At 39.8% G+C, this 12,400-nt stretch overlaps 1 protein-coding gene across 1 annotated transcript in view; it reads right to left on the bottom strand.

Moving 5' to 3' along the window:
- Nucleotides 1-12,400, bottom strand: part of PBRM1 (polybromo 1) — a 127,705-nt gene that overhangs the window by 82,945 nt on the left and 32,360 nt on the right. Inside the window, exons 8-12 of the mRNA XM_080674492.1 lie at nucleotides 9,522-9,590; nucleotides 6,710-6,808; nucleotides 3,509-3,591; nucleotides 2,433-2,528; nucleotides 1,463-1,554 (exon numbers count right to left, since the gene is read on the bottom strand). Of these exons, the coding sequence (XP_080530618.1) occupies nucleotides 1,463-1,554; nucleotides 2,433-2,528; nucleotides 3,509-3,591; nucleotides 6,710-6,808; nucleotides 9,522-9,590 (439 nt within the window). The remainder of the gene's footprint in view (nucleotides 1-1,462; nucleotides 1,555-2,432; nucleotides 2,529-3,508; nucleotides 3,592-6,709; nucleotides 6,809-9,521; nucleotides 9,591-12,400) is intronic.

Here is a 12,400-nt window from a genome sequence, read left to right as displayed (position 1 = left end):
AAACTTTGTAGCCTTAAGCAAGGTCTGGGCCAGCCAGGGCTGCAGAAGCTTGGCTTCCTCCATCGCCGCGGGCAACCCTAGCCTCCTGCTCTTTCCAGCTCAGTGGCTGCTGCCATTTCTGTTTGGGTTTATGTATCTTCTATCATTGAAACTTTGTAGCCTTGAGTGGAGGCCTAGGCTGGCAAGGGCAGGCGGAAAGCTTGGCTTCCTCCATTGCCGGGGAAACCTATGCCTCCCTCCTGCTCTCTGTGGCAGTAGTCATCTTGGTTGGGTTTATTTCATTCCTGATTGGCTGGTGGGCATGGCTTGTGGGTGTAGTGGAGTGATGGTTAATTTGCATATTACTCTTTTATTAGATAGGATAGCTGTTGTTTAGACTGCTATTTAACCAACCATGTACTCTTTTTTTTAAAATATATTTTATTGATTTTTTACAGAGAGGAAGGAAGAGGGAGAGAGAGTTAGAAACATCGATGAGAGAGAAACATCGATCAGCTGCCTCCTGCACTTCCCCTACTGGGGATGTGCCCGCAACCAAGGTACATGCCCTTGGCCGGAATCGAACCTGGGACCCTTCAGTCCGCAGGCCGACCCTCTATCCACCGAGCCAAGCCGGTCAGGGCCCAACCATGTACTCTTACATGCATTTTTAGTGCTCAATTCCCTCTGTTGGACTTGTTTAAATGGCAATTTACCATTCTGCTTTGATTATAATTTACATCTACCTTTAAGTCATAAGCTATAGCTGAGAAAAGTCAATAACCTGGAAATCTCATATAATAAAAGCCTAATGTGCTAAGTGTCCAACCATTCGTTCAACCAATCAACCAGTCGCTATGACGCTCCGACCAGTAGGTTAGCTTGCTGGGCAAAACGGGCCGGACACGCCCTGGAGCCCTCCGGTGGTCCCTCCCTGGTCAGCCCCGATTGGCACTGGGCGAGAAGGGCCGAGTACGCCCTGGAGCCCTCCCACAGTCACTCCCCGGCCCCAATCATGCACCGGTGGGATCCCTCGGCCTGGCCTGTGTCCTCTTGCAATCCAGAACCCCTCAGGGAATGTTGGAGAGCTGGTTTTGGCCCTGTCACCTCAGGCCAGGCCAAGGTTCCCCACCGGTGCACGAATCCATGCACCAGGCCTCTAGTCTAAGATATTGTGAATGTCTTCCTGGGATTCCCTGATGTTGTCACTAGTCTCACTATCACAGGTTTCAAACCAGGATCTGCTAATGCTGTCAAACCAACTGTATTGAAAGTATTTATTTACTCAAATACAAACTTTAACACAAAATAAAGCAATAAGCTTTTGATAAGTTTGCCAACCAAAGAGTGAAGTCAAAATGCCACAAAATAGCTTGTACTTCAACCTGACAAACTCTCAGCCAGACCAAAGTCACTGCAATTTTCCTTATTCAGAAGGACCCATTGAAAAGGCATTGAACTAGTCTCACAGCCTAATGCCTACCAGCCAAAGCAGCATCCTCTTCACTTTCTGAGCCATACTGAAGTGCCATAGTAATTGCCGATAAACGACCACCTTGGACTGCTCTTTTATTCCTACAAATAAAAACAAACAATTAGAAGGCATGGAAAGATGTTAGAGTAATTTGTTTACTTTATAGGAAATAGGAACTGTTAATAAAACATTCAAAGAAAAAGAATTTCTATTCAATTGCCTCCTCAATTTATCTTTGTATTTTTGTACTCTCGTAATCAGTTTTATCCAGTATCAATATTTTTCTCTTAAAAAAAGAGTGGTGTTAGAAAGCCTAAAGTAGGCTACTTGCAATTTGTTAATATAAATGCAACACTACTTTCTTATTTTATGAAAAATAAAGATTCATTAATAATTACTGGTTAATTCTCTTTTAAGATGCTCATATTTTACAATGAACACAAATTCTATCACAAACACAAAACCTTTTAGATTTTACCACACGTTTTACTGGTAATATTAAACATACCCAACAAACAACTTTGCTTAAATATTTTCTAAGAGGTGAGATCAGGCCTAAAGTAGTACCTCAACCTTTTCTTTCTCTTTATTGATTTTAGTGAGGGAAGAAGGGAGGAGGAGGGGGAGGGGGAAGGGAGAAGGAGGGGGGATGTGGGAGAGGGAGAATGAGGGGGAGAGTGAGGAAGAGGGAGAGAAACATCGACTTGTTGTTTTACTTACTATGGTTGTTTCTTGCCTGTGCCCTGACCCGGGATGGAACCTGCAACCTTGGCATTCCTGGATGATGTTCTAACCAGCTACGCTACCCGGCCAGGGCAATATCTCAACCTTTTAAATAAGGTACTTGATAACAAACTCTTATAATAACCCAGCTCTACCCCAAAATATTACTTTAAGATAGCCATCAAGTAAACACTAGTATGCCTATTCTCATAAACATGGGTCAGCTCTCAGACTAAACACACTCATTCTCTCTCACCGGTAATACTTGCTAGTGGGATTTCTCTCTTCACCAAGGCTGCCTTTACTGTGTGCAGAACCTGTCAGCCTGGCTGCAGCCAAATTTGATGAAGTCCTATCCAGAGATAAGATTAAAAAAAAAAAACACAACTCAGAAACTTGACAGCTAAAATGAGAATGCTGGGTAAACAAAAAGGAAACAACCATTTTCTTGTCTAAATAGAAATGCTCAAATACTTCTGAGCCTCTATGGTACAGCAGGCGTTGCTCCATAATCTGGGGAATGTACCACAGCTGGTACTACAGAGCTTATGGTTACGAAAGTGATCAAAGAATCTGGTAACCAAGCAAATGTCAGGGTCAGAAGAAAGCTTCTAAAGTAGCCAGTCAACCTTTCCATTCAAGTAGGAGGAAACAGAATCCCAGAAGATTTGTTCAAAGTCAGTCCTAGCACAAGGAAAAGCCAGGATAGGATGAGACTTTAGATCTTCCAACAAGTGACTAAATACTCTCACGGTAAATATAAACATCTTCTACTATACATTATATACAAATATCATAAAATTATCTATATTATATATAGTATACATCATGTGTATAACATGTTATATACAAAATAAAACTATACATATAACATATATGTATATTATATATCTATAGCAATAAAAGCATATAGTGATGCTAACTCTTAAAAATTGTTTCTTTTTAAATAAAGCCCTTCAACTGCAATGAAGGTGCTGGGTAAGAGTTATCCCTACTCTCTTCAGAATCACATTATAAATAAAATCTTAAAATGCAAAATATTTCTTGTTTCCCACAGTATGGATTTCACCAGCTAGATTAGGCAAATAATAAAAGCACAAGGGTTTTAGAGATTGCTTTTTTAACTGATTTTTTTATAGAGAGAGAAAAAGGGAGAGGGAAACATCAATGTGAGAGAGAAACATCAATTGGCTACCCCTCCCCACCATTGAGCCCCAAACCTGGGCATGTGTCCTGACTGGAATTGAACCTGCTACCTTTCGGTGCACGGGATTATGCTCAACCAACTGAGCCATACCAGCCAGGGCAAACTTTAGCCATTTTTAAACCTACCTCATTCGAAGGCTTGACTTAGCCATTTCATGTTCAATTTCTGCCTTTTTCATATAAAATATTTTTTTAATAGAATTTGCATCCTGTGAAGACAAAATTAGTTGTCTTACAAAAAGTATCGAAAAAAGGACAGTTTAAAATGCTCTTAATCGTACACTGGACATTTTCTATGGCACTCCTTCAATCTGGAGTAGCCTTTCGTTCAATAGCCACAAAGCTGCATCCTCTAACCTTTCCACAAGCTTCCAAAACATCTTTTTAATTAAATATAAGTTTAAAAGTCTCCTAGCTTTTCCAATTAGTTAAGTAAGATCTAATGATGAACAAGGAAAAACAGTGGTGAAAATACGAAGTAGTCTACGAAAATACAATAAACTCTACCTGTGTACACTGACCTAAAAATTGAAACAAAAATAACTTCTAAGATTAAAGACTATCCACTTAAACTTAGAATGAATGTACTCACTTAAATTAATAGACTACTAATACATCAAAGCCAAAGTTTCCCTTCTCTCTATAATTTACTTTAGAGAAAATAATCACATCAAAAAAGTAGTTCTTAACTGCATCAATAATTGGTATTACACAATTAAAATGTCTAATGAAGGACTAAGAATACAAGGACTGCAAATTCATTCCTGGTTTTCATTAAATGTTTCTTAAAAGATAAAAAAGAAAGGTTACAACTGAATATTGAAAGCAACGGTATTTGAATCAGCATTCTGAAAGTCTAAATATTTTATTCCTAAAAGATTTTCTGAGCATCCTGTGCTAAATTCCCAATGATATACTATTAATTCAAGAAATTTCTACAAACAACTGTTTATTACAGGACTATAAAACTTCTGAGGTAGCTGCAAAGCAATGAAATAGTCTTATATTTTTTGTATTTATTATACTACACAGATTGCTTTTTATATTTATGTGGTTTAAATGCAGGGACTAAATCAATATTTAACCAAAAAGTGGATAAAAAACAAACCTTGTCTGGCATAAAGATAGACACGAATGGAATAGAACTAAATCCAGAAATAAAACTATAAATGTGTAGTCAATTTATTTTTAACAAGGGTGCCAAGACTAGTCATTGGGGAAAATGAATAATCTTTTCAACATGAGGTACAAGGAAAAATAATTACCCTATGTAAAAAAATTAATTGGATTCCTATCTAATACCTACCGCATGTTTCCAAAATTAATTAAAAATGGACCAAAAACCTAAATGTAAAAGCTAAAACTATAAAATTCTTAGAAGAAAACATAGATGTTAAGCATGACCTTGAATGAGGTAATGGTTTCTTTTGTTTTGTTTTAAACCTAGACCAGCGTTCACCAACCTTTCAGACCTCACAGACCACCAGTGGTCCACGGACCACCAGTTGGCGACCACTGACCTAGACTGACTTAATCCCACTCCCTACCCACAATATTATTTTGTATTAGTTTCAGGTTTACAACAAGTACAGTGATTAGGTAATCATATACTTTACAAAGTGTCCCCCCCAATATTTCCAGTACCCACCTAGCAACATACATAGTTATTACAATACTGGTAATAGTTTCTTGAAAAGACACTAAAAGCACAAATAACCAAAGGGAAAAAAATAGATAAACTGGACTTACCAAAATTAAAAATGTTTGTACATCAAAGGACACTATCTTAAAAGTGAAAAGACAAACCACAGAATGGGAGAAAATACTTGTAAATCATGTAACTGGTCTAGACTATCTAAAAATCTAACAACTCAACAATAAAAACATAGGTAACCCAAGTAAGTAATAGACTAAGGATCTGAAAAGATACTTTTTCAAAGATATATGAATGGCACATGAAAAGATGTTAACATCACCAATCATTAGGGAAATGCTAATCAAAACCGTAATGAGCTACTATTTCACATCCACTAGGATGACTACAGTAAAAACAAAAATAAAAAACAAAGTTGGTGAGGATGTGGAGAAATTTCACTTCCACACTGCTAGTAGAAATGTAAAATGGTGCAGCTGCTTTAGAAAAAATTTGGTGGTTCCTAAAAGTTACTATATAGTTACCATGTGGCCCAGAAATTCTATTCCTAGGTATGTAACCATGAAAAATGAAAATATATCCACATAAAAATATACATGAATGTTCGTAGCGCATCTTATATAATAATCCAATGTAATAAAGAGGTAATATGCAAATTAACCATCACGCCCTCATAAGATGGCTGCCTACGACCAGGCCGGCAGGGGCGTTAATGAGGGATGACCAAACAACTGAACAAGCAGGCTGTGTGGGGCGACCAGGCCAGCAGGGAGGTTAGTGAGGGACGACCAAACGACTGAACAAGCAGGCTGCGTGGGGCGACCAGGCCGGCAGGGGGGTTAGTGAGGGACGACCAAACGACTGAATAGCAGGCCGCGTGGGGCGACCAGGTCGGGGGGGGGGGGGCAGTGGGGGCGACCAGGCCAGCAGGGGGGACAGTTGGGGGTGACCAGGTTGGCAGAGGGTGGGGGGTGGGCAGTTAGGGGCGACCAGGCAGGCAGGCAGGAGAGCGATTAGGAGCCAGTGGTCCAGGATTGTGAGAGGGATGTCTGACGGCTGGTTTAGGCCCGATCCCTGGGTTCGGGCCTAAACCGGCAGATGGACATCCCCCGAGGGGTCCCGGATTGGAGAGGGTGCAGGCTGGGCTGAGGGGATCCCTCCTCCCCCCAACCCCTGTGCACGATTTTCGTGCACTGAGCCTCTAGTTATTTATAACAGCCAAAAAATTAGAAATAAACTAAATGTCTAGCATCTGATAAATGGGTAAATAAAACATGGTATATACATACAATAGAATATTATTCAGCAGTGAAAAGAATGAAGTACTTATACATTCTAAACATGCATACCTTGAAAACATTATGCTAATATGAAATGTCCACAATAGGAACATTCATAGAGACAAAGTAGACTGGTGGTTGCCTAGGGCTGGGGAGGTTGGGAGGAAATGGATATTGACTGCTAACTGGCTGGGGAGAAATGGATATTGACTGTTAACTGATTGTGGTGATGGCTGCACAACTCTGTGAATAAACTAAAAGCCATTAAATTGTACTCATTAGGTGAAATGCACAATATATGAATTTTATATCAATAATGTTGTTATATAAAAATTATTAGCTCTAAAGGTATCCACTCTTATCAATAAAAATCATAATAACAAAAAAACTAACCTTGAATACTTGAGAACCAGGTTCATTATAAGTTTTGGCATTTTTTGCTAGAAGATCTATATCTTTGGCCATTGCATGAATACTCTTGTAGCTTCCATTCTATAGTAAACAACAAAATATACAAGTTCCTCTTATTAAAAGTTAATCAGAAAGAACTCCACATATTTTTTAATTGCCACTATGTTCCAAGTCTTTATTGGAAAGTACACATGAACAATATGTTAAAGTAAAATTTTATTAATATTGTCCATTTACAAACAAGTTTTTGAGGTAATTAACAAAACCAGAGCTAAATTATTCTCATAAAATAACTTACAATTTCTTTAAAAAAATCAAGGTAAAAGTTGTTTTACTTAGCAAACACATAGTTTCTAATTGAAACTTAGGTTCCAAGCACTGTTCTAAGTGCTTCATTAATACTAATTCATTAAGGTGGACTTAACAGTATGAAGTAAAACTCCTCTAGTTTTATGGACCACTTCTGATAAATAAGGTAAGTCTAGCACAGATGTTAACATTTGTGCGTACCCATATCTTGACGCTTATTCAATCCAAAATAACCCAGGAGACTCATAATTGCCTCAATTTACAAAGAAAAGGAAGGAGGGAGACTCTCTACTCAAAAGGTACACATGAGGACATAGAAATTGACATGTTCTAGAGAGAATTAGGAAACCAAATAAAGGAGAATGGACGGTGGGGAAGGGTAAAACCATGAGCACAGACTGTGTAGGTAAAGTAGGGAAAATGAGGCAGAGTACAGAGAGCCAGGCAAAGCAGAAGAGCTGGTTATTTGTCTTGTAGGGATACCCAATATCTGAGCACTCCTTTTATTTGTAGGAAATGCCAACACAGGTGGTAGGGAAGGACCTACCTTTCACAACAGAGGGTAAAAGTGGGCAGATGGTAGCTTTGCCAGCAGCCTGGCCGCTAGGGCAAGGAGAAATAATTCATGCTTTAGCCTTGAGGGACTAAAGACAACAGCAAGGGAATGGAGGAATGCATTCCTAACTCCTGAAGGAGAGTAGAGTACAGGAGTGGAGCAGCGGGTGTCCAAGACACACATTGGCAAATGACAGTGGTAACGGCAATGGCACCACAAAGAGACTGCGTATCACCTAACCTGTTCCACGACAGCCCTGAGTTCTATTTCCCATAGCTCTCCCACCTTCCTTCTCAATGATTCCATGAACTATCTAATACCTTTTCATGGATTCCTTTCTGCTTAAATTAGCCAGAGCTTGTTGTTGAACTGGCACAAGCAGCTGCAACTTCCTTCAGCAGGCATTAGAAAAGTAGTGACAAGTCTCTGGGTAGTGGAATAGCAGGAAGAAAGCTAGGGTCAGGAAGCAATATGCAGAGGGAAATAGCCTTTCATCAGAGAGGGAGTAAAGACTATTACAATTATTTAGATATAAGAGGACAAAGATCTTAATTAGGAATGTGGTGAAAGGATTTGCTTCTGTGAGGCTTCGGAAGGAAAAAGGACATAAGGTGAGAGGTCACAGAGTGAAGACTGGGGCCGAGGTATTGGTGTTTAAAGACCCACTCTGATTTTCTGTATTATGAAAACATTTTATCCCTAGATAGATGTTAGAAATCCTAGGGATTTAGGTTCTAGGAGATTAAGTCACTCCCAGTAGCACCTATTAGGTTGCCTGAAAAACCAGGAGGGAATTTGTATTGTAACATTCAGTGTAAATATTTCTATGGTACCAGTAATTACTACCCTGTTATGCTTTCCTACTCTTTTAGAATTTAAAGCCAAGGAAGTTTCTCCCTCCCGGCAAACCACTGTGCTTTCAGGCTCCTTTCTCAATGACACCATATAACACATCATTTTCCTTTCTGCTTTATCTGCTAGTAGCCTCCTTACCCTTGGAGGATCAGTCACTCACATTACCAAGGCCACATCTCATAGATGCTCTAGGAGATGCTTCACATACATTATCACCGATCTCTAAAACTCTGTGAAGCAGTAATACTACATTCAGCATACAGCAGAGGAAACAAGCAGGTTGCCTGACCAAAGTGACATAGCTAATAGGAAGCAGAGCTAGGACCCTGGCCAGTAATTCAAAATGGTTAGAGTATTGACCCCAAGCACCAAATGGTCACAGGTTAATTCCCGGAAAAGGCAGGTACCTGGGGTTGCACATTTGATCCCTGGCCCTGGTCAGGGTGCATGCAGGAGGCAACCAACCAATGTGTCTCTCTCACATTGATGTTTCTCTCTCTCTCTCTCTCTCTCTCTCTCTCTCTCTCTCTCTCTCTCTCTCTCTCTCTTTCTCTCTCTCTTCCCTTTCCCCCCTCCCTCCCTCTCTCCCTTCTACTGTCTTTAAAAAGCAATGAAAAAAATATCCTTGGGTGAGGATTAACAAAAAAAAACCAACACAAATAAATAAATAAATAAAGCAGAGCTAGGAAAATAACCCAAGTTAGTCCAAATTCTAAAACTAGATTTTTGGTATAATTTAGCTCATTTTTCCTATACCTTCTTTAACCTATGATAATCAAATTTTAATTCTCATTCGTTTTCATTCGCTCAATTAATATTTACTAAGCACCTACTCTGTAGAGAGGAATTAACAGTATAGGGGTTAAGAGCATAGACTTTGGAGACAGACTGCCTGGATCCAAATCCTAACTCTTCTCCTTACTAGTTGATGACTCAGGAAGTAATCTACCACTCTTATTTGCTTTCATTACGTTAATGTGATAATCCCTTACAGAGACATCTGCTTCTCGTTTTCTAAACCTCCAAAAGAACATAGGCCAATCTACCCTAAACCACATATGGTCATCTTCATACCTGTATCCTCTGGGCAATGGTCTTGAGATCTATAGGTTCCTTAATTATTGCATAATAGTCTGGATATTGCTGAAAGACAAAAAGCCAGGCATGCTTAATTAGGTGAAAGTATCCAACTAATGAGAAAACAAGGAAGCACACTGACACTGACCATCTTAATCAACTGAGCAGCTTTGTGGGATTCAAAACTAAAGACACAGCTGTCTAGCATATCAAGCTTCATGAACTACCCTCAGCATGTTGCAGTTTATACTTAGTACTTTTAATTATTATTATACAACTAACACTTAATGTTTTAAAAAATTCTAAATTCAGCCCTAGGCGGTTTGGTTAAGTGGATAGAGCACTGGCTCACAGACTGAAGGGTCCTAGGTTCGATTCTGGTCAAGGGCATGTATCTCGGTTGCAAGCTCATTCCCTGGTCAGGGCACGTGCAGGAGGCAACCAATTGATGCCTCTCTCGCATATCGATGTTTTTTTCTGTATCTCTTCCTCCCTTCCACTCTCTAAAAATCAATGGAAAAATATCCTCAGGTGAGGAATAACAAATAAAATAAAATCTAAATTCACAGAATCACATAAATTAAAGGTCCCAAGATATCTGTGCCTAGAAATGAAGTAGAGGAATGCTTTTTGTTGTTGTTGTTGTTTTATAAGTTTATTTGAACCAAACTGATGCTGGGGAGCAAGATTTAAAATCCTCTCTAGAGGAATGTTTTTTAAGGACTTATTATAAGCTCTCTTAATTTTACAATCTAAATAACACAATCATAAAAATAAATAATACAATTAAATCTTATCCTATATAATAAAAGCCTAATATGCTAAGTATACAGTCATTGAATAGGCCGTTCAACCAATCAAAGCAAATATGCTAATGATATGCTAAGGCCGCTCAAATGCTATGACGTGCACTGACCACCAAAGAGCAGACAGTCGACTGGTTGACCAGTCATTAAGACATGCACTGATCAACGGGGGCAGATAGTCAACCGGTCGACCAGTTGCTATGACATGCACTGACCACCAGGGGGCAGACACTCAATGCAAGAGCTGTCCCCTGGTGGTCAGTGTGCTCCCATCACTCAGCCAGAAGCCGGGTTCACGGCTGGCGAGCACAGCAGCAGTAGCGGGAGCCTCTCCCACCTCTGCAGCAGCGCTAAGGCTGTCCGACTGACGGCTTAGGCCCGCTACCTGCCAGAGTGCTCCTAGGGAGCGGGCCTAAGCCTTCAGTCAGACATTCCCTGAGGGCTCCCGGACTGTGAGAGGGCACAGGCCGGACTGAGTGACCCACCCCCCGTCCCACTGCTGAGTGTACGAATTTCATGCACTGGGCCTCTAGTTTCATATAAAATTGTTAAGGATCTATAAGAAGTCAGGTTGTAAGATTTGTTAGTTTCACGTTTAACTTATGCTTATACATTTTTAATAAAACTATGTTTAAGAAACAAAGTTCTGTTTTCTTATCAAATGTTAGCTTATCACAATAAGTAAAGTTAAACATGTTAGAGGAACTTCCTTGAAGGATTTCACAAAGCCTAGAGTGCATGCACTACCCTGAGCCCTTCCTACACGTTATGTTCCTTGAAGTAAATAACTGAAGTTGACCAAAAATCAAAAGTTGATCTCCTCAGGTGTGATAGGTGTCAGAGGAAGTCAGATTGTGCTCTCCAGGCTCTTTCTACCTGTTCAAATCTTAGAGCCCAAACAACGAAAGTAAAGGCCACAGCTTTCATTCAATTACTAGGCTGAAGGGAAGATCTCAGTGATGCTTCACCTTATCTGATCCCTCTGCTTATCCCTCTGTTTTCTTAACCTTACTACTCCTTTCTTTGCTTGGATTAAACCCCTTTCCTGTCCACTCTCTTCACCAATTCTACTTCTGAGAAACAGTTTAGAAGACAAATTATGGCACAGCCACCCAAGCTGGGGTACAACGTAATCCAAGCTGCTAGCTCATGTATTTCCAACCCACCCCTCCCACTTAGCCAGTCCTACTTCGGAAAGATTTAGAAAGGATAGTTAAAAACTGCCCTCCCCTCTTTGTTGTCTTTGGAATTGTTACATCCTGGAGGACCACTGGGAACCTGCTTTCCCAACAAACTCCTGCTGCATGGTTTCCCAAAAGCCTTCCCAGAATGGGGGAAACTAGAATATTACTATTTTATTACGCCAAATTAACCTTGGTGGCTCAACTAATACTGATTATCTCCGGCACAGTAAGAACAAAACTTGAGTAAAAATTGTATTCATCTCTCATATTTTTTATTATAGTAAAATATACATAAGATTTACTATTTATTTTTTTTAATTTAATACATTTTTATTGTTCAGATTATTACAATTTTTCCTCTTTATTCCCCCATAGCTCCCCTCCAACCGGTTCCCACCCCACCCTCTGCCCTTACCTCCCCCACACTGTCCTCATCCATAGGTGTACGCTTTTTATCCAGTCTCTTCCCGCACCCCCCACACTCCTTTCCCCCCGAGAATTTTCAGTCCACTCCCTTTCTATGCCCCTGATTCTATTATATTCACCAGTTTATTCTGTTCATCAGATTTTTTATTCACTTGATTTTAGATTCACTTATTGATAGGTATGTATTTGTTGTTCATAATTTTTATCTTTACCTTTTTCTTCTTCTTCCTCTTCTTAAAGAATACCTTTCAGCATTTCATATAATACTGGTTTGGTGGTGATGAACTCCTTTAGCTTTTTCTTATCTGTGAAGCTCTTTATCTGACCTTCAGTTCTGAATGATAGCTTTGCTGGGTAGAGTAATCTTGGTTGTAGGTTCTTGCTATTCATCACTTTGAGTATTTCTTGCCACTCCCACCTGGCCTGCATAGCTTCTGTTGAGAAACCAGCTGACATTCGT

The sequence above is a fragment of the Plecotus auritus genome, assembly GCF_963455305.1.
Source record: "Plecotus auritus genome assembly, chromosome: 6".
Taxonomy (NCBI): Eukaryota; Metazoa; Chordata; class Mammalia; order Chiroptera; family Vespertilionidae; genus Plecotus; species Plecotus auritus.
This window is presented reverse-complemented; position numbering and strand designations above follow the sequence as displayed.